The 26,128-nt window shown below is 39.8% G+C and overlaps 5 protein-coding genes, 1 long non-coding RNA gene and 1 other non-coding gene across 17 annotated transcripts; 5 read left to right on the forward strand and 2 right to left on the reverse strand.

The window, feature by feature from the left end:
• Positions 1-509: 509 nt before the first annotated feature.
• Positions 510-1,037, forward strand: LOC140795015 (mitogen-activated protein kinase kinase kinase 17-like). Its single transcript, XM_073147373.1, has one exon. The coding sequence runs from the start codon at positions 510-512 to the stop codon at positions 1,035-1,037; it is 528 nt and encodes a 175-aa protein (XP_073003474.1).
• Positions 1,038-2,364: 1,327 nt separating this feature from the next.
• LOC140795150 (FHA domain-containing protein DDL) lies at positions 2,365-7,798 on the forward strand. 3 transcript variants are annotated; one of them, XM_073147554.1, is made up of 11 exons: positions 2,365-2,497; positions 2,617-3,201; positions 3,912-3,940; positions 4,220-4,286; positions 4,751-4,808; positions 5,167-5,259; positions 6,112-6,226; positions 6,297-6,344; positions 6,455-6,500; positions 6,616-6,686; positions 7,437-7,798. In XM_073147554.1, the coding sequence occupies exons 2-11, from the start codon at positions 2,617-2,619 to the stop codon at positions 7,474-7,476; spliced, it is 1,152 nt and encodes a 383-aa protein (XP_073003655.1). In that variant the 5' UTR covers positions 2,365-2,497; the 3' UTR covers positions 7,477-7,798. The 3 variants fall into 3 exon arrangements, with proteins under 3 accessions (XP_073003655.1, XP_073003656.1, XP_073003657.1); XM_073147556.1 differs by having other exon boundaries at positions 2,394-2,497; positions 2,617-3,208; XM_073147555.1 differs by lacking the exons at positions 6,455-6,500; positions 6,616-6,686 and having other exon boundaries at positions 6,297-6,339.
• Positions 7,799-8,605: 807 nt separating this feature from the next.
• On the forward strand, positions 8,606-11,450 carry LOC140795341 (uncharacterized). 2 transcript variants are annotated; one of them, XR_012110287.1, is made up of 2 exons: positions 8,606-8,772; positions 11,082-11,450. It is a non-coding gene; the product is annotated as an uncharacterized lncRNA (long non-coding RNA). The 2 variants fall into 2 exon arrangements; XR_012110286.1 differs by lacking the exon at positions 8,606-8,772 and adding an exon at positions 9,569-9,675.
• A 539-nt stretch (positions 11,451-11,989) lies between these two features.
• Positions 11,990-16,121, forward strand: LOC140795671 (zinc finger BED domain-containing protein RICESLEEPER 2-like). Of its 8 annotated transcripts, none has more exons than XM_073148368.1 (5): positions 11,990-12,170; positions 12,489-12,575; positions 12,669-14,657; positions 14,734-14,821; positions 15,945-16,121. In XM_073148368.1, exons 3-5 carry the CDS (start codon positions 12,671-12,673, stop codon positions 15,964-15,966), a joined length of 2,097 nt encoding a protein of 698 aa, XP_073004469.1. In that variant the 5' UTR covers positions 11,990-12,170; positions 12,489-12,575; positions 12,669-12,670; the 3' UTR covers positions 15,967-16,121. The 8 variants fall into 8 exon arrangements, with proteins under 8 accessions (XP_073004469.1, XP_073004470.1, XP_073004474.1 ...); XM_073148369.1 differs by having other exon boundaries at positions 12,489-12,570; XM_073148373.1 differs by lacking the exon at positions 12,489-12,575 and having other exon boundaries at positions 14,734-14,825.
• A 1,413-nt stretch (positions 16,122-17,534) lies between these two features.
• On the reverse strand, positions 17,535-21,986 carry LOC140795821 (putative D-cysteine desulfhydrase 2, mitochondrial). The gene is made up of 6 exons (XM_073148611.1): positions 21,636-21,986; positions 21,523-21,565; positions 21,136-21,450; positions 20,661-20,790; positions 20,186-20,359; positions 17,535-17,962 (listed from the first exon to the last, which is right to left on the reverse strand). The coding sequence occupies exons 1-6, from the start codon at positions 21,939-21,941 to the stop codon at positions 17,740-17,742; spliced, it is 1,191 nt and encodes a 396-aa protein (XP_073004712.1). The 5' UTR covers positions 21,942-21,986; the 3' UTR covers positions 17,535-17,739.
• TRNAS-GGA (transfer RNA serine (anticodon GGA)) lies at positions 19,663-19,749 on the forward strand. The gene has a single exon. It is a non-coding gene; the product is annotated as a tRNA-Ser (tRNA).
• Positions 21,987-22,197: 211 nt separating the features above from the next.
• On the reverse strand, positions 22,198-23,965 carry LOC140795820 (cytochrome b561 and DOMON domain-containing protein At3g25290-like). Its single transcript, XM_073148610.1, has 3 exons — positions 23,246-23,965; positions 22,832-23,083; positions 22,198-22,705 (listed from the first exon to the last, which is right to left on the reverse strand). The coding sequence occupies exons 1-3, from the start codon at positions 23,930-23,932 to the stop codon at positions 22,430-22,432; spliced, it is 1,215 nt and encodes a 404-aa protein (XP_073004711.1). The 5' UTR covers positions 23,933-23,965; the 3' UTR covers positions 22,198-22,429.
• Positions 23,966-26,128: the final 2,163 nt, after the last annotated feature.

Raw genomic sequence — 26,128 nt, forward strand, 5'->3', positions numbered from 1 at the left:
ATAAAGTGAAAAGGTTTTTGAGAAGCTTTAAATCTTTGTCGATCGAGATCATGAGCAACCGTTTCTTGTCCAACGGCGACAATCTCATTGTAGATAAAACGATGGCGTGTTTATGACTGGAAGGCCAACATCAATATTGTTGTCGGCAGGAGGGGCTCGGTAGTAGTTACGACAAAGAAAGAAAAAGGTTGGCTGGCTGGCTGGCTAATTTTGTCTCCGTTTTAAGTCGATATATAGATGTACGTGCTTTAGGGTGTCAATTCAACTCCCGCTAAGATACGTGTTTGTGTCTGTGTTTGTGTTTGTCCTACCTGATTTCGTTGCACTTATTTCATTCTACTTATATAACATAATTAACCCAGCTGATCGAGTTGTTTAATTGATCCCATCACCCTCACGTAACCTTGGACTCCAACTCGCGTAACAAACTCCATTGGCATGCATCTTCTCTCTCGACAATATATTAATTCCTATATAAAACAACACCGTCTCCTCTTCCACCACCACCAATGGTGGTTATAACCAATTGGTCCCGAGTCCGAAGCATCGGCCGCGGCGCCACCGCCATCGTCTCCCTCTCCGTAAACACCAACTCGGGCCAATTCTTCGCTGTCAAGTCCACCGACATCTCCCGCTCCTCCTCCTTGCAGAGAGAGCAGAGCATCCTATCAGCTCTCCACTCTCCCTACATCATCTCCTACCTCGGGTTCGACATAGCCACCGACGAGTCCTACAACCTTTTCCTCGAGTACGCCCCCAGCGGCTCCCTCTGCGATGTAATCAGAAGCCACGGAGGCCGGATCGATGAGCCGACTGTTCGGGCATACGCCGCCAACATCCTCCATGGCCTCGCCTACATCCACTCCAATTCCGTCGTCTACTGCGGCATCAAGAGCAGCTACGTCGTCGGATCCAATGGTCGAGCCAAGATCGCCGACTTCGGTTGCGCGCAACGTGGATTTTGTTCAAACAAGACGCAAACGATTATGGGCATACACGGTCATCGAGATGGCCACCGGATGGACTCCCCGGAGTGACGCCGGAGGTCCCATGGCTGCATTGTATCTAATTGGGTACTCCAATGACGTGCTAGAGATCCCGGTGTGGCTCTCGAACGAAGGCAAAGATTTCTTGCGAAAGTGTTTTGAGGAGAGAAGCCAGAGAAAGGTGGACAGCAGAGCAACTGTTGATGCATTCGTTTGTGTCGTCGGAGTCGAAGAGCACTTGGGTTTAAGAAGAGGAGGAGGAGGAGAAAGACAAAATTCTACAGTCATACGATTCAGCAAAGAGGATCCTGCAGTTGGTTGGGAGCGGTTCTTTTGGATCAAATTGGATGTCAGATGAACGTTGGATCACGGTTAGGAGTAGGGAAGACATGAACAGAGATGATGCACTGTTCCTTGGTCATAGTGATCATTTGATAGCTCTAGATGATGAAGTAATTGAACAGCATGAGAGACAATTAATTAATCTGTAACAATGCTGATCATTGTGATTGTAACGATTCTTCGATTGATAGACCAAACAGAATTAAGTCAAGCTAGCGTATATGTTCCTTTAATTTCCTCGAATCGTCATTTGGTAGTTTTATGGAAGTTTTTGCCTTCAGATTACTTCTTCCTAGATCGAAGGCTTCAGTTTGGCTGGATGTAATTTTGGCGAATTTTTGTTTGACGATTTCGAGTCAGGTAGGAGAAAGGTAGTTGGTTACCAACTCAACTATGAACAGTTAAATGCGTAGAAAGGTTGATCTGTTTTAGATTTTTCTAACTTGACGGAGGAAATTAAGAACGTGCAGTGCGAACAAATTATATTTGCCCTTCAGTATAGCACGTGGGATATGAGTTAAGATTTCAAAGTCTAGTTCTCACTTGAGGTCCGGACAGAACAATTGTATTAAAGGTTGACCTTTCTTTCCGTCAACGAATGACATGTCGCTAGCCACATGGACGGAGTTTGACTTGTTGGTTCGAGTCAACCTGTTTGGTTGCCAGCTAAAACATTACCTTCATCTATTTTTGGTAGAAAGGCAATTACGAGAGAGCTTCAGCAGCAGCATTCATCTGGGCAACAGAATCATGATCACCATCCCTGATCAAGCAAGCAAGCAAGCAAGCAATCAACTTTGAGTAGTTAAAGGGTAACTCAGCATTTGAGGCCCAGTTGGAGTACTGCATACAATAACTTTTGAAGCCCATCCATATGTAGCCAGCTATCCTCCATCGTGGGCTACAGTGTTACAAATTTTATGACGGCCCACATATGTTCATATGCGAAGCTTCCAGGCTGAATAAGGACAGCAGCCCACAATATTTCGGGTCTGAGAATGCGGGTTCGGGTTTCCCTATCCGTCCTTTTTGACACTTAAAACCCTACTGGCCTTAAAATCCACCGAGCCCTAAGCCTAACCCATTCCTCCCCTTCTCTTTCTCGACGAATGGAAGCGGCAGCAATCGGACGCCGACGAGCCTTGCCGTAGAAAAGTTCTCTGACACCCGTAATCTCTCTTCCTGTCCACTTTTACTTGCGGAAATTCTGGGATTCCGAGCTCAAATGCGAGAATGATTACGTGTTTTATTTGCTATTTTAAATAAAAAGAAGGTTTTTTTTTTCAAGATGGCACCCGCAGTGGAAGGAAGGGAGCGTCCCCGGAGGCTATCGCCTTCTCTCTCCGGTTCCCCTAAGAATAGGGATCGCCGCTCGCCGCGTAGAAGGAGTCCTCCTCGAAGAGAGAGATCACCGAGAACGAGGTCACCGGTGAGAACCAGCTCATCCCATCGGCCGAGGTCGCCGTCGAAACAGAAGCAGTCTAATCGTGATCGGTCACCAAGACACACTTCCTCGCGCTCGCCATCTCCGCGCGCCAAGCGGTTGCGGCGAGCGCAGGCTAGTGGTGAGGAAGAAAGGTCGGTGGAGGGAGACAGGAGGAGGAATTCTAGTAGGGAAGAGAAGGAGGACAAGGATGCTCGGAGAGATAGAGCGCAGGCTAGTAGGGAGGAAGAGAAGTCGGTGGAGGGAGATCGGAGGAGGAACTCTAGTAAGGAAGAGAGGGAGTACAGGGATGTTCGGAGAGATAGGAAGGGGGATGGGGAGAGGTCGTCGAGGCGGGGACGCTCGAATTCTCCAGAAGAGCATGAGCGAAGGGGTAGACATGGTTCTCGGTCTCCTAGTCGAGCGTCGAAGGGCAGAACGCGTGACGAGGTGTCTGGTGATATCCAACCCTTATTTCTTCTGTATCTGTTTTACTTAATGTACTTTTTCTGTGCCCTAGTTGATGTCTAAAAGTAATTTATATTCTTTCAGATGAAAATAGTAAGAATTGTTTGATGGAACTTGAACTAAAGGAGAGAGCTTTCTTAAAGCACAGTGTTAATTGACGTGCTACTGCACATGTAGAACTTCCTAGTTCATGCTATCCTATCTTTTTAGCTAGATAATGTTAAGAGTTTAACCCAATAAGAATATTGCGCACTTGGCAAGTGCGCATGTTGAAACCAAAGTATCGAACTGAAGCATCTTGACTATATTTTTATTTTAACAGTTTCATAAAATTTGCCAAACTGTTGTAAAGTATGTTGTATCACCTACTAATAAAAGTCTCAAAGTTTAATCTCTCTTGTAATTGCTGTAATTGCCTAGGATACAAATATACAACTTATTATTCTGGAAAATTCGTAATGTTCTATGTGCATCTTATTATGAGAAAACTTTGTGCAATAAGATTAAACTCTGTTCTTTGAATCTTGTCTTTCGTTCTTTCATAATGTTTCCTCTTGTGCTTGAATAACTTTATCATAATGTTATTTGATCCAATGTTGTAGGCATTCACTTTATTTGGCATTTTTCTATGTCACAACCTCTAATGTTAGTTATGGTTTGTTTTTCTAAAATTTGTTATGGTTTGTTTTCAGGATGCAGAGGCGAGAGCTGTGTCATCTAGGTGAGTAGTTAAGCTTGCAAATTAACTTATTTCTTATGTCCTTATAATTGTAATATCGGAAGTAGAAATTAGAGCTGTATCTTATTGATGTTATGATCATGTTTTTTCTGCTTTTTCAACCCATCCTATCTTTGTTGATATTTGTTTCATTTCTTCAGTTTATTACTTACTTTGTGTATATGTTTGATTTGAATAATAATTCTAACATTCTATTGCTGAGAGGACAGCTGCTGATCAGAATTATCACTGTACTAATAGCAAAGTTGCTTGCTTAATCAGGGATGGTGATCATGATTCTGTTGCCCAGATGAATGCTGCTGCAGAAGCTCTGGAAACAAAAGAACAGGTAATATATTCCTTGACTGATGAGAACTTGATTTGTAGATATTGGGTACTGCATGTCATTGCTTCATTGGGATGTATGAATGAGTAATTATATTAACTTCATTTAACTTCTCGTACCTACCTTTCTATTCTGATCTTTACTGGATAGATTCATTTATGCAATTTGCATCTCAAGTGGCTTTCATCCCTTTGCTTGCCATTCGTGTGTGCTGAGAAGCTGAATGTAGTTTTGGCATTGGAAAGTCTAATTCACATTGAAACTAGCATGGCATATTTTAAGTATGGAATAATACCTATGTTTTTTTTTTTTTGGTGATAAAAGGCTACGCCCTGTTTCATTGAAACAATAAACAAACAATACCAATGTTATCAATTTAAATAATACAGGTGGACATATGTATTCATACCATATTATTCGTGAACAAATTATCACTATGTCATCTCAAGTGATCATTTGTTGTGCAGCAAAAACCTTCTTTCGAATTGTCGGGGAAGCTTGCGGAAGAGACAAATCGAGTTCGAGGTGACATACATTTCAACCTGAGTTTCTTTCATTGCTTTGTTCGATATATAAAAACACAATCATTCTCGGCTGGATCATGTGGAATGAAAATTTTAAACCAAAGTAGATATACAGACTGGAATTTTTTTGGTCAAACTACATTTGAGAATAGGAAAATTTTATGCAAAACCAAAATTACTTTTGCTTGAACTTCATGCTATAAGAGAAAAGAGAACCCTAATGAGGTTTTTATTCTATTTTATAAGTCCACAACTGAAAGTTCATACTTTCAGTTGAAGATCAATGGAGACAATGCGATTAAATCATCTCCTCATTACTATTCATATTCTCCTCTTAATTGTGTCTGTTTGTATTTCAGGTGTAACTATACTATTTACTGAACCCCCAGAGGCCCGCAAACCAGATATCAGATGGCGATTGTATGTTTTCAAGGCTGGTGAAGTGCTCAATGGTAGTTACTCTCAACATATTTCTTAAAACAAATTAGAGTCAAACCACTTTTGGAATTTCACAAATTTGGTGTGTACAGTTGCTTGTGGGCATACATGTTTGTACCTTAGGAAAAGGGTTTTGTGAAGCTAAGGAATAGAGAGTTTTGTTTCTTGATCTGTGTAAAGAAGATAGTGAATATAAGGCTTGAACTGTGATCTTCTCTTATTGTGAAAACAAATATAACGGAGAAATCATCTCCTTATCTCCCTTGTGATCAGCTATGTTGAACTTCTCTCTTTCTTATGTTTCATGATAGTTTCTCTCCTTAGTATCTCTCAGTGTCTCTTAGATATTATTTCACTTCTTTTTAGTTTACAGTAATAAATTTTAAGTGAAGGTTTGGGCTCCAAGTGGATGAAGAGAAAAACTGAATAGGATAGCTTCCCCTTTGAGTCATTTTTCTTGACAATAATCCTACTGTAAAAGCAAAGCTTCTTAGATGAAAGGGATAAAAAGACCACCAAAATGTGCTTTTCTATCTTAATTGCCTTTGATGAACTACTTTGGTGGTTAAAGTTAAAAGTAGTTGGAGAAATAGCCAAACCTTGTGTGATTGTGGATGCTTCATGGTGTGCATGCATGTTTGTGGTGGTTTATAGATATTGTTGGTTCGTGCTCCATTTTCTCTTTAAAAAATACTTCAATAGTTGAACATATTTTCTTCATGATTTCTGAGTTTCCCATTGTCGATATGCATCTTTCTGTATATTACTTGATCATTTGATATCCATGTACAAGCAGTTAACTTCGTTTTTATTTCTTCATCCTTTCATCTATATGTAAATTTCTGATGGAAGAATCTTTCAAGCAGAACCTCTTTATGTTCACCGCCAGAGTTGTTACTTATTTGGAAGAGAGAGGAGGGTTGCAGACGTCCCCACAGATCATCCATCTTGTAGCAAGCAACATGCAGTTCTTCAATTTAGGTAGTTTCACACTTTTTTACTGGGAAAGATGCCAAAGAATCAACTTATTTGTTTATCTTTGCATTTTCAGGCTTGTAGAAAAGGAGCAACCAGATGGTTTAATGTCAAAAGAAGTAAGGTAATTGAGTGTGATTTTCTTGAGTCACTGATATGTTTTGCCTTAACATTTTTAGAATAGCTCAATTGACTGTGTAGTAGTTATAGTTTTCTGTTTGTGCATTTTACTAGGCCTTATGTGATGGACCTTGACAGTACAAATGGAACATTTATTAACGTAAGTTCTTATAAGAACTTGTCAATTTGCTTTTTCACTATATGAATTGTTTAGCGAATTTTTTTTATTGATGTATACCATCATTTCTTGCTAACTTCGTCTTTTGTATTTTCAGGAAAATCGCATCGAACCACGCCGTTATTATGAACTTTTTGAAAAGGATACTATTAAATTCGGTAATAGTAGGTACGGCAAACAAGGCTAGGCACAAAGTCTGCCCAAAACTTCTATTTAGTTATTGTAGCAACTAGAATTTGAATCCTGTTGAAAACATTCTACCTATCAATTATTTTAGATGCTCAGTTTCCTGTCTGCTGACATTTTGAAAATGATTCCCTGTTCATTATGTGGAAGCATGATCTACTGCCTTAGAGCGCTTGCAAATCATACTGCTGGATGACTTACCCAATGAGCCGTTGTGATTTGCAGGCCGCAGTAGAATCCTTCTCCATGCCTCCATCTATTTACTGGTCTATAGGTTTAGGTAGTAATTACTAGCTGTCATCCTATTCTTCTTTCCCCAGACATTTGGCTTTCCAAGTTCATACTTTTTTTTATTTCTAGTATTACATCCTTAATTTGCTTGCTATGATTCATCATCAATAAGCATCTAAATTTGTCAAATTTTGGACTGAGAACCAAGACATTGTCATGGATTCTGAACTTTATTTTCTCTACTACCATGTCTTAGCATTCTATCTACTCTTTGTGTAATTGAGTCAGTTGTTTAACAGGTGAGGTAAGGCACTAGTATACATGTCTTTTTATTACGTCTGCCTTTTGCTTAATAGTTCTTTGTCTTAATGAAAGATAGATGATGAATCCCTTGTTTTAAGTTGAATTTACTTATTGTCCATTTTACATTAAAATTTAAATTATGAATCTCTTTTATTACACCGATTGGTTCTCAAACTTGTTAGGTGCTGTCTTTTGCAGCCGGGAATATGTGTTATTGCACGAGCATTCCACAGGGTGAGTATTGGATCAGAATCAAAATTTTCAGGCAGCCAGCACTTAATTTATTTATCCTCGTCCAGAACAAGTCTCATGGAGGTGCTCATTTATGAGGGCGAGCATTAGTTTTGTTCGTCAAAACTCTGTTTTTTTAGTTGCTCAGCTCATTTGGCTACACTGTTGAGTGAAAGTTATTTGAAATGGAAAAAAATTTCATGTAGTAATTTTGTAACAGTTTTGAACAAGGAAGGTACAATATTGACCTGTCAGTCGTGTAACTTGTGTTGTGAAAACTGGATTATGGGAAATGGATTGTGAGCTTCCTTCTATGCTCAATGATGAAATTTGATTTGTTGCTAATGTTATATATGCCACAATCTGGTATTTTGAAGAAGTATTGAGGAGAAATATGGGAGATGGGAGTGACCGATAAGCATAAATAAGTAATCTTGTTTGCTTGCTTGTGCCATCCAATCAGCGATCAATGCCGTGTCCCGATACAACTCTCCAGACAAAACGGCAAGTTCGGGGGGGCGCGAGGCGGACGTACGAGCTCGGCCGTTTTGCCGTCGCCCTTACTTCTCCGGTCTCCACTCGCACTGCTCACCTACACCCCACCACCAATTAATTCGGATTTGGACTTAAGCCTACCAAAGCTCTAAAAAGGTACGTGCTACTATGAATGGGCAATGGCCACCCAAGATCATCTTCAGAAGATTTCTTTTCAATGCTCTCTCTTCTATGGTGAAGATATTGGGAAGTTGTTAGTTATATATATATATATATATACAGAGAGAGAGAGAGAGAGAGGCACAGTACTTTACCAACGGCTAATGCGTTCGTTCAAACGAAAAGGTTGGGGAGGAAAAAAAGCCAATGTGAATCTTTATCTATCTCTTGGGATTCGGGCCTCCCTCCCTGCTGTGCTGCTGCTGTTGCACTCCCTTCCTCTCGTTTCTTGTTTCTCGTGAAGAGTAAAGAAGAGCAAGACTGACCCAAAAGCAACAAAGGATAGCTGACACTTCGCTCTTCCTTTCCTTTTGTCTCTCTTTCTCTCACCTCACTGTCTCTGTCATCTCTCTCTCTCTCTCTCTCTCTCTCTCTCTCTCTCACGCGCACACATCTAACTCTCTCTCTCTCTCTCTCTCTCTCTGCTTAATAAAATATATAACCAAGCATATGCGCAGGGTTTTCTTTTCCATTTCTTGCTTCCACTCCTCTTCTACCGGAAACAAAACAAAATGGCTTCGGATTCTGAGAGAGCCACACGCAGCAGCAGCAGCAGCACCACCACCACCATCACAAGGATAAAGAGGAGGTAATCAAGCAGTATTCTGTTACAGCTCTTCTTAGCCTTTTCTTTTTTAATTTTGTTTTGATTGCTGGGAAGTATGATTCCGTATCAAGCATTCTTGCATTTCTTAAACAGAAACAGTTCATGACATTCGTCTCCTCTTGATTGTATGTTCTTTCTCCTTTCTAATAGAACTAGTTTTTTGCCCTTGATATAGGTATTTTACGAAGGGCGTGTACTGTTTATTGAACAGTAGTATAATATTAGTTTAATAAAATCCGGAATTATTAATTACATTCCAGACAAAACAGCATATTAATTAAATAAGCCCCAGCTAGCACACTCCCACTGCTCTGCTACAGCTATAGCAACAGGAAGCAGCCTTACAAGCCTCACCTCCATTATTAATTGAAGCCCGCCCGAATTGTATCAGCTAATGAGCAGAGGTAGGATCACCAAAAATAACTCCCCAGTTTGTGATTAAACTATAGTTACATAGGTAAAAGGAAGAGCACTTTGACTTGTATTCCTTCATCTCGTGTTCTTTTGGGGGGTAGTTTTTGGTAAACCCCCCCCAACCCGAGCCTAGTTTGCCGCTTTTCTTTCTTGTTTCTTGCGAGGATTAAAGAAGAGAAAGTGGAACTAAAGAACAAAAGAAAAGCGAGTAAAAGAGCAGAGACTGGCTCAAAAGCAGCAAACTCAGCTGACACTCCCTTCCTTTCCTTATCTCTCTCTCTCTCTCTCTCTCTCTCTCTCTCTCTCTCTCTCTAATTATACAAAACCAAGTACAGTTTCTGTTTTTGTTTTTTATCTTTGTTTCATTGGGGTTACCCACCTCATGCTTCTTCTCCCTTCGTTCCCAAAACAAATGTCTCCGGCGGCCGAACCCACCAACATCACAACCAACAAGAAGAGGAGGAGAAGGAGGTTAGTATTAGCACCAGGAGCAGCATCTAACATCCCTGCTTCCTTCCTTCTTTTGTAGTTCTGTAGGTACATATTTTTCATTTGACTGATGGTAGTTTTGGTCGATCTTAGGAGAGAAAAAGATGCTTAAAATTTTGGAGAAACATAGTTATTAATATTTTTTTATTGGGAAAGAGGAACAAAGTTAACTTGGATCAGAGTTGATGAAGTTTGTGTACCTGTGCTTTTTTGTCATATGTAGATAACTTAGAAGGATATTATATTACGATATGCGGAGGATAACAAACTGTTTCAGATAGATAGATCCTAATATTTGTTTTCTATGCACTGTTGGTTTGGGTTCTTGACATGAACCCAAAACAGAACACACATTAGTGCTTTCTTCGTTTGCAGGGTACCCATCATTCGACCATAGCCATCCATCGATGTACTTTTGTAATGGCGGAAGTGTCCTTAGTCTATGCCAGCTTCTAGAATTTGAAACTACCATGTAAAGTAGAATAAACAAAGACCCTAGTGATCAGTGTGACGTGTCTGTTGTAATGAAAGCGCAGTTTGAAGCTGACATGAGTAATGGGAGATAGTTGTTAAGAAACTAGGGATCGATGTGCCATGTCTGTTTGCACTGTAAGTGCCATCTTGTTTTTCAGGATTAGATTCGTTCAAAGTTCTAAGGAATGTATTCATTGGGGCATGGGATAGATGGAAGTACTGTAGTAAAACATTAGGTTAAGCTTCATGATACTCAAGGTCGAAACCTCCTTCACTAGTAACATGTTCACCTTGCACCTACGAAGAAATTTAAGCTATTAGGGAACGGTAGATTGGATTTGCAAGTCCAATGCTTGTTGATTATACTTTCAAACGACACATGTCTTCATATATAACCTTATGTCCTTATGGCTTGTCAAGCATAATTCAAGTAACTCAACTCTACTACTAAAAGTCCCGCTTTTATGTTTTGGTGGAACTTGAGTACTACTACTACTTCATGTCAAACAAGGGAACAAAGTCTGGAACTAATTGAAATATATATCTGTTAAAAGAGGTCTTAATCAACATTTAACCTAATATAAAATTCGTCATACTATTTCTACTTTTCCATTGTTCTCTTAGAAAGGCTCTTCAATCATAGTTTATATGGAAATTCCCTGGGGTACATATAGTTGAGGGATTTTACTGTTGGTTCTTCGGCAATATGCTGACATTCTCGCCAGTTATGTATTTCACAGAGCTTTGAATGATTTTCAAGGTTCATAGTATGCAGTTTCTATCAAATTCCTCTTTCTGGTGCTCTGAGTTTAGCATTTTGCTGAAGGCCATAAAACATCAAGAGAACATTATTATCTACATTTCTCACTGTCAATGTTGTGTGGCCCTCTAATCTTCTACAATTCCATTTCTAGGTACCAAGGTGATGGTGATCTGCGCTGCCACAGCATGACATCCACAAAATGAGATGTTGGATTCTCTGGTCCTTTTGATTATATTAGTTTGATATACATTTAGAGAAGGACATGACAGGAGAATTAGGGAATGAAGCCATCGGTCCGGGAGCATTGATTGTATCACAACATTGACAGAAATAGTAAATGGTCAGGCAATTACATATAATTCTTTTTTCATGTCAAGGCCTAATTGTATTCAGGCATATGTAGAGATTTACTGGTAAATTTTGATCTCTCTTCTTAGTGTATTTGAGTCTAAACTTGCTTTGAACCCAGTTGAGGTCATTGCATTTAATCATCGTTTCTATGTGAGTTGAGTTCCATCGTTGTCTGCCGCGTTTGCCAACTTGTTTTGCTAATTAGTTCTAATTCTATGTTAGCATGAAGCTCTTGTAAGCATCTAAAAGACATTTGCATCACATCAAGCCTCAAACCAATCAATGCTCCAATTTCAACTTGCCCACGGAATAGTGTATTGGAGTTTACATTAAAATTTAGCATTACAGCGTATTGTTCTTAGAAATTTGAATGCGATCTTCCATTTAATCTCCTAAACTCGTTGCGGCAGTACACGAAAGTACATTACTCTTATAATTTTCTCAGAGATTTTATTTTATTTTTTTTTAAATCCCAAAGAAATTTTACAGTCTACGTGGTTGCATCGGCTTTTTATAAGAGTGCGCGTTTTAAAATTTTAACCATTAAGTTGAAATCCAAGGACGAGACGGTGCCGTGCCTACTTAATGGACTGGACTCGAAGAGTTTGGGCCGGGCTTACTTTCGAAAAGGAAACTAGAAAGGATCCGATTCGGACACTTGCTTCTCATCTTAGCCGTTCATCTACTTGATATCACGAGATATGCTCCTCCCGTTTCCTTCCTTGGTTTTTTTTAGATGATTAGGTCGGCGAGGGTTTCCGACGCGGATCTCATAAGAACGGATCGGGTTGCGGGTGCCGCGAATCCTCTTCCTCCTCCTCCTCCTCCTCTGTCATCGTCGCCACCGATCACGGCCGCTTCGCTGGCTTATCTCATCACTCATAACCAGGTGAGTCCCCATTACGACTCGCTTCGCGTTTCCAACTTCGAGTATTTATTCCTCTCCCGCCCTTAGTAAAACCCTAATATCGAAACATGCTAATTCTTCGTCGTACCCGTTGATTTCCTAGATTTTGGATACGCTCCTCTGTGTTCTTCAGGGATTATTGTTGGATTCTTGCGAGTGTTGTCAGAAATTGATATTACTTTCTTTCTTTCTTTCTTCCTTCTTCTTCTTCTTCTTCTTCTTCTTCTTCTTATTCTTCTACTCATGAACTAATGAAGTATTCTTTTTTTATAATTGGGAACATTTACTTTTTCTCTGTAGATTTTAGTAGAGAAGTAGATTGGCAAATCTAAAGTTACGTACTTTGTGTGTCAAAAAGGAGTACAATTTATTATCTTTTCATGTAAGGTAAATCTCTTTGCTTCCGCTACGTTGTTTAGTGGAGGATTTATGTTTATGTTTTGAATTTTTTAAAACCTTTCTTTTGTCCTCTTTTGGTAGTTATGTCCGAGTCCACGGCAATCGACGGGAATGTTAGCACCGCCGTGGCGCCGGTAGTGGCTCACAATCCGAGGGCAAGAAAGCTGCGGTCGCTTGTCTGGAACGATTTCACAAAAGAGAGGAAACCGGACGGCAGTTATGTCGCCATTTGCAATCATTGCAAGAAACAGCTGACAGCAAGCAGCCGGAGCGGAACCACACACTTGAAGAACCACCTGGCAATATGCCTGTCAACCAAGCGGGTAAAGCGGAAGAAGTTGGTCGTCCGCCGATATGTGGTGAAGTCGGTCGATGCAAAAGGCGATGACCCCACTGTTCTTGAGCACTCACAATTTGATCAGGAGGTGAGCCGGCAGGATCTTGCACGGATGGTCGTCCAGCATGGGTATCGATTCTCCATTGTCCATGATGTTGGGTTCCGCACATTTGTGAGGAACCTCCAGCCACAGTTTAAGATGGTCTCTTATGACACAGTGAAGGTGGATTGCATGAGGATATACGAGACTGCGAGGCTTAGGCTGCATGAAGTGCTCAGTAAACTTCCTTGTCGGCTGAGCCTCTCAATTGACATGTGGCGATCAAACGTGGGGGCGGAATTCATGTGCTTAACCTGTCATTACATTGATAATGTCGACAATGACTGGAAGCTTAAGAAGAAGATTCTCAACTTTGTGCAAGTTGATGCTCCACTTACAGGAGAAGAGATTAGTAAAACTATTTTGGAGAAGCTACATGACTGGGCTATTGATAAGAAGTTGGCCAGCATAGTATTAGATAATTGTACCACTAGTGATTTGGTGGGAAGGGAGCTTCTTAATTCTTTCCAATCAAGAGGATTCCTTCTTTCGAATGGTGATCTATTTCACGTGTCTTCTTGTGTGCATATACTGAACCTTATAGTCCAGGAAAGTTTGCAGCAGACATGTGAATTGACCAACAAAGTTCGAGCTTGTGTGCATTATGTGAAATCCTCACAAGAAAGACTTGTCAAGTTTCAGAAGGCAGCTAAGCAGGAAGGAACCACACAGAAGCCATTACTTTTAGATTCTCCAAATAACTGGGCCTCTATGTACTTAATGCTTGAATCTGCATGCCAAAATAAAGATTCATTCTACTGCTTAGCAGAAGGTGATTTGGACTACCCAGGTTTCTTGTCAACAAATGAATGGGATGATGTTAAAGCCCTTATCGAAGTTCTTGATGTGCTATACCATACCATGGACAAATTCACAACTGCAGAAAAGCCAACTGCCAATCTTTATTTTAATGAAATTTGCGAGATTCATGTAGTTCTTAAAACTTGGTCTACCAGTCAATCTCATGTTGTTGCGTCGATGGCTTCACAAATGCTTGAGAAATTTGAAGAGTATTGGGGAATAACTAGGACAGTCATGGCTATTGCATCTATTTTAGATCCTTGTTACAAGATGAAGTCTGTTGAGTATTTCTTTAAGGTCATTTACAGTGACCAGTATGAAGCCAAGAAAAGGATTGACAATATCCATAAAAGTTTTATCAACCTGTACAATGAATATGCAGTTCAGTCAGCCAGTTTGTCAGAAAACCAAGCTTTTCTCTGCTACGTCGGTAATAGTAGTGGATGCGTCAATGCTGAGTTGGGAAATGGAGGAGAACCTACCAGCATTTCTCGTATTACACTATCTGATGCTCGGCGTGGACTTGATCAGTATTTACAAGATACTTCATCAGGTCAACCATCAAAATCCGACTTGGATATGTACCTGGAGGAGCCTGTTTATCGTCCAAAAGGTCCTCTTGATAATTTTGATGTCTTAGGATGGTGGAGATCTTTTGCAGCAAAATATCCTGTCCTTTCTTTAATGGCCCGTGATATCTTGGCGATTCCTGTGTCAATTGTTCCACTAGATAGTGAATCTAGAATGCTTAATGATTATCTCAGTACAATGGACCCTGTGACTGTACAAAGCTTGATATGTGGTCAAGATTGGCTAAGAGAGGAAGCGGAAGGTAGGGGAACAATTCAGAATTTATTTGTTATCTTTTCACTTTCTTGGTTTAGTTCCTAACAGTAACTTATATTTAGCATTTCCAGCAGCTGGACCCATGGATGCCATTGCACTAGTTTCTGCAGCTACAGGCTTGGATGGTGATGCTGATGAATGTATGATAAAGTAGGTAAAGTAACGTAAGATATCTTAGTTGTTTCTGATTCCTTCACTTGCAAAATAAATCTTGTAGGAGATCTTGCATCTGTAGGATACAATCATTTTCCTTGCCTTCTTTTCCCTCCCACTCCCGTTCCAAAAATTGGAACTCCAACAACATTTGTTCCTTCCAATCCCATGGAACATATTAATTCATATTCTGGTCCGGATTTTATTTTCATCTTCCCTTGATCTTAAAATGGTTCGGCCTTTCATCTGAATCAAAATCAGCTGTCTTCTTGATAATTTCCAAAGCAGAAGGGACTAGTGACTGGAATCCAGTGTCAGAAGATTCTTTATCAACACTGTGGTTAACAACAGTAGTCCATCTAGGCATCACCACCTTAATTAGCTAGAGGAAGTTGATATTGGTCAATCTGGAAAGATGCGAGTCATGTGGCAATCTAATTGGAAGTAGGAACAGAGATCTTGTTATCTAGCACCAATAGGTTGCTAGGCCCGACTAGTGGTTAGTTATTTTCTATTAAATAAGGCAGTCATGGTTCCTAATGCCTAATTCAGTTGGATAGATTCTTTGCAACCAGATTACTAGAGAATCATCAGTCTCAGTAAACTGGTAAAAGAATATGACTCTATTTCAGTTCATCAGTTATAGGGCTATGGATCAGATCTTGTGCTTTGAGATAGTGAAGATGATTTTTCCGGCTAACTCCAAGATGGTCAGAAGATCATGTTAGTAGGGAAGAAAATTGAAGTCACAAATGGTTCATGGAGCTGAAGTCAGATTGAATTCTGCCATAAATCAATTGTAATAATTTGTTGATTTGGAGTTTTTCACATCTGAAACTCATTGTGGATGCAACTCTTTTGTTGGGATATATTCTATGTATATTCTTGGATTTTTGTTTCACTTGGTTTTGTAGACTCTTCTTTCGTTAGGCTTCCCCATTGATTCATTGACATCCAAGCAACTCTTAAAGATATAATCAGCTGATGGATTTTCATATATTCTTACCTCTTGACAATTTTATATATGCTTACCTCATGACAACCTTCGACTGATTTGAATATTCTTTTCTTATGTGTATCTAGCCAGCTAATTTGTTCCTGCTGTTCATTTCGTTTGCAGTGAGCAAAACTTTTCGGAATGAAGATTTTGCTGGTGAAACAAGTGCATCCGTTTTCCTGCTTAGTCTGCAAAAGATCTCCTGTAGATTTTATTTATCTAGGATATATTATTGTACCAATTTAATTACTTGTAGGATTAATTTTCAGTGAATACGGCTTCGTGATGGCCTCTTGTTTATGGACTCGACTTCTCTTTATTTTTTCTGATGATGCATTTATGTTTACTAGGCTGATGGAGTAGAAGATTAAAGTGGACACTTTTCTTGGAACTTCTTTAAATGGATGATAGCTATAAAATTGGTAGGTTGTTATTTATCAAAGATGAGAGAATTTTCTTTTGTCGTCAATTGTTGCAGACCTGTTAAACGGCAGATATGGAAAGCCATGTATCGAGCCCCAAAGACCGAAGAGATGGGTAAATTTTAGTTGGTCTTCGCCAAAATTTTTTTCAGTGGGTATTAATTTTGCAAAAGGAAAAAAAAAAATGTAGCAATAAGCATGGACGTGGAAACTTACATGCGATATACAACAACCGGACATTAGCATGCGACTAGGCTGGGTAGCATTTTAGACGTCAAGTCGTCTTAAAAGTTAATAACAAACGAAAATGTTGCATAGCGAGTAAAAGAATATTAATTAAACTTTCAACTCTAATCTATGAGATTGGCAGCTCTACACCCTCTCGTTTTCCTCTTTTTAACTCTCCATGGCCATCTAGTCAAAGACTAGATCAATCGTCACATGATAACTCTTCTACGTAAGCATTGGACAAGCAGCATCTCCTGCTATATACTCTTCTAATCTGCAATGCTGTCTGCCGTCCCTATGGAGGTAATCAAAGTTATATTTGTATGTATATCTTGCCACAATTTCCAATCCACTTGTAAATGTTCTCCAATTGGTACCCGTTTGTTCTTGTCAGTCTGATCGCAGCATGAGGTGGCGGGGGAGCTAGCTGTTTCTCTCCTTTAGCATGTACAGCAAACTCGGAGAGCTGGAGGAGCTGCTACGCCGCCTACGAAGAACACCGACGCGGACACGGACACGGTCGCAGTTCTTCGTGACATGGTTGTGAACATTGAGGAAAGATTCGTGTCCGCGGACCCAAGCAAGAACGGATCTGGACGCTCTCGATGAGCAGAGCGTCGAGCCACTGCAGATAGAGTTTGAGGAGATCCTCAGAGGAATATTAACAAAATTCATACTGCATGGATTGATCCTTCAAAGATGTTAAGAGTTTTTTTTAGGTATTTATTTTAATACAGCCTCTGTTGCTGACAGTTAATGAAGATATGAATAAAGTCTGCCTTATTGTGGTGATTCTTTATTTTGTTACCCGTTATCCTGTCTATTGAATAATTGTGAATTTAGAATAAAAATCTAGCTGCCAAATCTGATGATCTTTGGAGTTAACTTTTGTTCAAGCATTGGATTTATGTTCGTTAGTTAGGCCTACTATATACTTACTAGGCTACATCCTGATTTGAAAATATCGTTCTGGACAAATGAAAGATAAGTTGCCGTTGCTTCATTTTGCATACCTGAAGAAAAAGTAACGCAGAATATTCATAATCTACAGATGTAGGTGATATGAGGAATGGATATTTCACTTCACTCTTATCCATTGAAATTGTACAAGAACACCAATATTACACACCAGACACATAATTTCGTTGAAAAAAAATAATGACTTTTTGGTTGCTCGCTATTCAACCACGTTCAATTGCACTTCTTTCATTTAAGTGCTTGGTCAGTTATAGCTCTTTTTTATCCTCGCTACAATGGCATATTGTCTTTCATGTGTTGAAGTACCCCGTGTATCTTTGAGCTAAGCCAAACATGCCCAAGGTTCCTCCCGTGTGGAGCATCACCACTTTCCCATCCTCAGCTTCTTTACTAAGTGAAAGAGAGGCAGCATGCTCCCAAGCAGCCAAGGTGTAAATTGGATCAAGGAGAATACCAGTTTGATGTGCAATTTGGCGGCACAACTCGATTTCCCCATTGAGCACCCTTCCAAATCTGAATCATACATGGGGTTCAAAGAAAAATCCAGAATAATGGATAATGATGCTGACAAAATGGCTCCAAGAAGAATTGTACAAGTAGACCAACAAGTAATTCTTGTAACTTACACTACCCTAACATGGAAATTAACTTGGTTAATTGAAAGTATACAAAAAAACACAACTATTTTGTTAGGTTTTTATTTGTTGGCAATTGTGTACAAAATATTCTAAGTATATTTTTTTCATGTATATGAGCTTTATACAAGTCTAGAATATCTCTGGTTTGAAGAATTGCAAGATTATTGGAGAAAAGCCGTCGAGTTCACACCGCGTTCACAAACGCGTTCGAACGCGGATACTGCGTTCACACAGACCGAGAGCTGCGTTCACAAACGCGTTCGAACGCGGGTATTGCGTTCACACAGACCGAGAGCTGTGTTCACAAACGCGTTCGAACGCAACCTGAAGAATTCAAGCTGTCGCGTTCGAACGCACTCGAGTGTTCGAACGCACCAACAAAGTTTAAGAATATTGGACTTTCGTGAGTACGAATAAGACTCGGATTTGGCTCTATCTTGAAGATCGTGAGTACGGATAAGATTTGGATTTGGCTCTATCTTGAAGATCGTGAGTACGGATAAGATTTGAATTTGGCTCTATCTTGAAGATCGTGAGTACGGATAAGATTTGGATTTGGCTCTATCTTGAAGATCGTGAGTACGGATAAGATTAGGATTTGACTCTATCTTGTACTTTCATGAGTGCGGATAAGATTTGGATTTGGTTCTATCTTGAAGATCGTGAGTACGGATAAGATTTGGATTTGGCTCTATCTTGTACTTTCGTGAGTATGGATAAGATTATGATTTGACTCTATCTTGGAGATCATATATAAGGATTGTGAAACCCTATCTCTAGGGTGGTTGAAGAAGATTATTCAAGGAGACTTTTTGGAGGCTATATCGGTTTTTCAACAAACAAGGTCCTTCACATCTACAAATCTTTATCTTTCGTCTTAAGGGCTATCTAGACGAAAGATCAATCTCGAGGGTTACTGAGATTGTACTTCAATCACGAGAAGCGGTGAATCGTGGGTTCTAGCGAGCAAGACTGAGAGGAACAAAGTCGTTTGGATCGACGGGTTGTTTTGTGAGTCAGTCTTGTAACTGCTACTATTCTAGTAATTGATTTTGATCCGAGTTTGGATCCGTGGTTTTTTTCCGTTTGGGTTTTTCCACGTTAAAATCTTGGCGTTCATCTCTACTTTCGTTCTTAATATTTCTACGGACTTTTACTTAAGCGAACGAGTGATATCATTGCCTAGTATTTAGATATATACGTGTGTCTAGGAGTTTTTTCATATTTAATTGCACTATAGATAGAATAACTTTTTCCACCACACCTGACATTCCTTAAAGCATTCTTTACTGAAACTTCCACAGTTTGTGAGCTAGTTACCTGATAAAATAGAGTAGAGTAACCGTACATTCTGATTGCATAACGTGTATACGTCACGCTATACAATCGAAATAGAAAAATAATTCACGAATTTGGAATATATCCGTGGGGTAGCTGATGAGAGAAGTTGTTGTTGAGAAATATGAAATTGGAAAGGAATTTTTCCTATGGAACCTGTGATCAGTCGTACCTGTATGGCAGTAATATGAATAACTCGCTATTCATTCAGTTTCTAGCTAATAATAAGATTATGTAGGAGAGATGGCCGAGTGGTTGAAGGCGTAGCATTGGAACTGCTATGTAGGCTTTTGTTTACCGAGGGTTCGAATCCCTCTCTTTCCGGTTCTGTTAATTTAACAACGTTATCAACCACTATATATGAGTAAGAAAGTCAAGACAAATGTTATAGCTACGAATGACATTTTTCCAGAAAAGTGATTTGCAGATGCATTCATACTGACAGAAGGACCAAGCAAATGCAACACAATGCAAGAACAAGGAACCACAACAAGCTTCTTAATGCATCAGAAGATTTATAGCTATGAATAATATATTTCTGGAAAAGTGATTCACAGATGCATTCATATTGATCGAAGGACTGAATAAATGCAACAGAATGCAATAACAATGAACCAGGATGACAAAAGGCTTCTTAATGCATCAGATAAAATAAAAGGATGTACAGATGAAGCAGATGGATTTAAAGATCAATTAAGTGCAAGAAAATGCAATAGTAGTGATAACAGAATAACAACAAAATTTCAGTAAAGAAACATACTTTCTTGCATGAAAACGCTCCACCCATTGCACAATTCCATCATCTTCACCTGGCATTAGATCTCCAAAATCTATCTGATAGGTTCTTTTAAGATCAGAAATTAGGCATTTCTCCCGTTCTTTGTATCTCTCAAGAGTATCAGCAAGCATCACTGCAGTAACTTTCCATGGAAGCCTGTGAAACAGAATAAGAGACAACAATTGGCCAATCATGACAGGCAAAATGACTTAAAGTTCCACAGATTAACTACACCAAGAACCACTCTAAAACAAGATTCTAGATATTTGGTAGTTACAAGAACATCTAAAAGTCAAAACCTCTAATGTTCTGCCCCAAGTAGGGAAAATGATCTTAACCGTGTAGATTAAAAAATAATCCTAATCATGATAACAATAAGAATGCTGTTGGTATGACATTATCCGGTGCTCTATGAACACTAGCTTAGAGGAAAGAAACAATGAAATTCAGTACGAACCCTAAACATATTATTCCCAAAGCTAAGCCAACAGCTGTTGTCCCTGTACCCGCATCCAAGACTACTTGAATTTGTTGCTCTTTTCCAAATAAAGTATTGTCAGAGAGGTATCTAACAAGCCGAATAACACCTGAAAGGCAAAAGTCACATTTACCATTTTCAAGAAGAGATATATGAGGAAAACAGCTACTTGAGTACTACAACAGAAAAATCTAATACTAGTGCAGTCAATTTACACAAGAATCTTTCTCAATTAACTAGTGACTCTGCTCAGTAAAAGATATAAGGATCTTATTAAAATGGCATAGTCCGCAAAGAGATGCTCAACGCATGGTGCTAAAACCAAGACTGATATCACTAGCTAAAAAAATACCAACGATTGATGCCCAAGGCATGATGAAATCCGCAATGGAATGAATAACACATTAGCAGGATGAGAAGAATAGTTGAATTAAAGCAAGGAGATGCGACCAACCTAGCAATGCTACAACACTAGCTGCCCCTTCATTGACAATCACCACTCTTCTCAAACCACCATCCGCATCCTCTAACTTCCGGCGATCGAACTCCTCCCTAAGAATCTCATCCACCTCCACCACAGAACCACCTGTGCCCGCAATTGCTTCAGCATGCTCGCGAAGCATCTCGTCTCTCCGAGAATAAGCGGACCTCGCGACGTACTTCACATCCCCAAACATCGACGATATCAGATTATATCCCGTCGGAATCTCCGGCCGCTCCCCCCTCAACAGCAGGTGCGACCTCATCCCCCTCTCCGCGCAACAAACCGCTGCTTCGAAAAACCTAATATTGTAAAGAATTCCAAATCGAGAAAGTTAACGCTTGCTGCTTGCGGCATTACCTACGGCGGCCGCGTGCGCGCTCTGGCAACCCCCGCAAGTTACCTGCAAATGACTCATCGAGAATTCAAGACATGACCAGATTGTTCGAGGTGGGTGTTTATTTGGTTCTTACCAAGTCGGTGGTGGAATGGCGACGGAGGAGTGGGAGAAGAGCATCCAGCTTTCGAGCCTTGTTGCCGTTTGAGAGCGGGTGGAGGAGATCGTCGCGGACGATGTGGAAGGATGGGGTGGAAGAAGAAGCTTCTTTGATGGAGTAGGAGAGGGAATGATGGGGTGGTAGTTGTGGGGAGAGAGAGATGGTATGGATTTGGGTTGCGGGAGAAGGAAGCATCCATTCCCGGTCGAGGAGGAGGTCGGGGAGAGCGGTGAGATGGAAGCGGAAGGGGGCTCGTATGGGGAAAGAAATCGCCGACGACATTGAGAAGCCGAGGTGTATCCGAATGGGTGCCGCCGTCTTTGAGTTTGGGTTCTTTTATTATCTTTTAATTAGGAAGGTAAAATAATTCCTTAATTTAAAAAGTAAATTTATAATAAAACATATTGCTGGATCGACGATTAAAAGTTGTACGACCGCAAGACGCAAGAGTGTATTTTATTTTATTTTCGAAGACATTCAAAAAAAGTATCCAAAGTGAAAAAAGAAAGACCTATTGTCTATTGAAGGCAGGCAGCAATACAAAAAAAAAGTAGTGTATATATATATTATTCCCCTCTCTCCTCACACCGACGATGACAACGAAAATAATAACGACAATGGCATATGGCTGGAAATAGAGCACACACACACACACAAAAAAAAAGATACTAATTGGATAGCGTGGTAGATTGTCTTGTTTGTTCTTCCTCCCTAGTTTTCTTGCGATCACCCGCTGCGTTGCTTCCTCCCTCCTCAGGTTAGTTGGATGTTTATTTTTTATTGTCTCCATTGTTTCTACCTTCGTTTTTTCTCTTACGGAAATAGTAAAACGTGATCGCCTCCAGTACAAAAGCAATTGAAGAGAGAACCGCAACAAGTACAATGTAAGCAATCTTCCAGGCTCGTGGTGGTTTCAAGATGCCAAAGCCTTTGAAGATGTTGGTGATGGTAAGTGCTAACAGCGTGTAGCCTAGAAAATGGTGGTAGAGATTCCAGTGCTTCCGATAAGTGTCCACTCGATTTGGTTTAAGCCACAGAGCCATAATCTGAAATAGTAATAAAAACACCAGACACACACACACACACACAAAAAGAAAAAGGTAGAATTAAATTAGAATAATAATTAATATTATTTGAAATTGAAGATGCACGTCTAGTACTACTCAACTCACTTGAAATGTAGCCAAGACAAATATTGTGATACCAATGTCTCTATGGTGATGATAGGTTCTCAGGTTGTTTGAGCCCAGATATATCCCAATCGCCCAAGCAGTGATGCCAATGAAATATGCTCCGATTTGAAATGTTACATGTACCAGGTACCACGTGTGCTCTAGGAAATCGAAGACCCTATAGTATCTCTTGCATATGATCCCACTTGGTAGTAGAAATCCCCAACCAATGACGCTCAATATCCCATGTACCTGTACATAATAAAACAATTCAAAACCCCTCGTGTAAGTTTTACCCTAAAAATTAATGGACGGGTAGATTTGTTATATTATGTAAAATAATAATAAAAACTGTTTCTTTTTTAGACTACTTCCTATCCAATGGGCTCATAGACTATAGAAAAAGAACTTTACATATCTTAGATTCCTCCTCTTGTTCCTCCCCTGCCCCAGGACCTGGCCGGAGGTGATATTGATGGTCTCGCGGCTATCGAAGTCCACCAAATACCTTTTATGCCCCCGCGGCGAGATGCCGACCACCTTCGGCCCCACCTGCCACACGTGGTTAAGCCTCGTCACGTCATACTCCGGCGGAAGCCCCAGTCTCGCCGCCAGCCTCATCTTCCCATTTCCCCCCGAATAATTCGCCATTGATATAATCACATTCATCTCTATCTCCGAAGGAGTCAGCTTGCACCAGTGCTGAGTGTCGACCGTTAGGTTATACGAGTAAACAACCGGGGAGCCTTGCATGAGAAATGCTATTAAAGCCCTCGTGCCAACCATGTGAGGTCGACGTGGGTTGAGCCCCCATGCGACCCAGCCTTCCCTGGACGGAAGGGTTGCCGAGAATGCCACGTCGATGGTAGCGTTTGGGGTGGTGTTGTAGTAGCAGAGGTCAATGTCGGCGTCGAGGGTAGGGAGGTGTCTGCAGAGGGTGTAATTCGAGGTCGAGTTCATCCTCGGGATAATGTGGTTGCATGGGGAGCATTCGGATTCAGCTATTGTGGGGTTAAAGGAGGAAGTTAGGAGGAAGAGGATTAGTTGAAGAAAAGGATGGGGTGGTCTGAATCTGATAATAGCCACGGCCATTGGGGTCATGTGAGGTGGGGTGTTAGATTTGTTTATATGACCAGTACTGTCTCTTACTGGCCTGGTGGTTTTTTTTTTTTTATATACTTGTTTGTAATTAAAGGTGTGCGGGATCCTTTGCAGATCCAGCTGCAGGAATTGGCTACAGTGCACATACTTGGCATCACCCCTTCATAAATGTCCATGTGAATTCCAAACTCCGAAGGATATAATGTCTAACCTCAAAGGCTTCAAAGACAGCTAGTAGAGCTAGCTTTCCTAAAAATAAATGTAACACTCTTTATTTAAAGTCCAAATATTGGACCACCCGCTTTGGTTCATTAATAATAATAATAATAATAATAACATTATCAGGTGTATGGAGGCCTGTAATTACGCCAAACTCAACATGCACTCATTGAATAATTAAAGCCTTGCGCTTACGGCAGCTTTGCTTTTCTTTTTCTTTTTCTCTCCTCTTCTTCCTTTGTCTTAAATATTCTAATCTATGCTTAGCAGAAGACAAGAATGTCGGATGTGAAAAAGGCTCTTAGAACGTACGGCAAAGCGCATGCGTATTGTTCTTCCTTGCAACATAGGGAAGCATCTAACATAGGGTAGGAAAAGGAATTATTAAAGCAAAGATAGGTTACGAAGATGAGGACAAAGAGATTAGTAACAGTAGAACAGCACAGAACAAGCCTGTAAAATGTTTTGCTAGATTGAAGTAATATATATATATATATATATATTGAGTTAAAAGTGAAGCAGGAAGATTAAAAAAAAAAAAAAAAAGATTGAATGATATATGATCATATTACTGAAAATAATTCGAACATGTAGGCCATCAGGCTTTAATTCTCGCGCACAGGCACTGGTTATGACCTTACTAAGTTGGGGGTTTCCATGGAGCACGATATTCCATGCTAGGATCAAAGGTAGACATCAAAGACGAGACATTTAACCCACTTTAGCCTGAATTAAAAAAGGTGCAGCACTTTGGAGGAGAAAAAGATTGTCAAAGTGTTTGTTAGCATCCTCTTCCGTCAGCTAGTAAACCATGTCCTATATATCTAATATCTTCTTCTGTCAGGTATTCATAATAATCTGTCCTCAAATATATGATGGAAGAATCTTTCAGCCACTTTGCTGGTTGCACTAGTTGGTGGATATTTAATTCGTTTTCCTCTGGTCTTGTGTTGGCTTTATGGATAAGATCGAAGTGTCCTACAATCTTGGAGTTGCCCACGCTTGGACAAATTTGGAAAGCTAGCCGATTCTATACATATACATAGGAGAACTTCTCTTTAATTAATTTTTATGAAGTTCGCGACAGGGACTTATCACTTAAATGGATTAGATATTATTAGTCCGGATTTAGATTTAAATTTACTTTATACAGCCGGTATCAGAATAGTGTTGAGGGGGATGAAAAAAATATATATCCAAAATATGCTTAATTGTAAGCTTGAGAAGCTAAGAGTAAAATATCTGAGCTTGCCTTAGCATAATAGAACCTTGGAGAAGCAGGATTAATTTGGTTGCCATTGAAAAAGGTGAAAAATATTAACTGGTTGTAAAGAAAAATTTGGGGAGGCTATTTTGGTAAATGCATTATTTAGTTCTATTCCGTTGTACAATCAATATTTTTTATTGCTTTCAAATAAATAGTAAAGAGAATTAATCATATGAGAAGTAATTTCCAGTGAAGAAATGCTGACAAGAATGCAAAGGGATACTATTTGGCAAACTGGGAAGTAGTTTATATGAAGAGTGAGTTTGATGATTTGGGGATTGTTTATTTGTAGGAACTAAGTGCGATTTTGCTTGTGAAGGAGTGGTGGAAGCTTCTTTTATTTGATAAGGATATTTGGGCTAATATACTTTGCAGGAGATATTATAGGAGGATGAAAAGGATAGTTTAAACTCCTAGCTAGCTTCTAATAAGATCTCCCCTTTTTGGAGAGGGATTCTCCAAAGTCGGCCTTCCTTCAAGGCTGGCATTTACAAGAAAGAGGGAGATGGTAAGAATATTAAATTCTGAAAGAATTTGAGGGTTGGTGAATGTACTCTAACAACTTTTGAATAATGTTTATCAGCTTAAAGCAGGAGTTGATGATACATACAGTTGGAGATTTGATTAAAAAAACAAAATTATTGTTTATTCTTTCTACAGATTTTCAAATAATGGGAGGAGAATATCCAGATTAGTTCTTAATTTGTGGA

This window comes from Typha latifolia, chromosome 9, assembly GCF_019914945.1.
Source record: "Typha latifolia isolate L0001 chromosome 9, TyphaL0001v2, whole genome shotgun sequence".
Taxonomy (NCBI): Eukaryota; Viridiplantae; Streptophyta; class Magnoliopsida; order Poales; family Typhaceae; genus Typha; species Typha latifolia.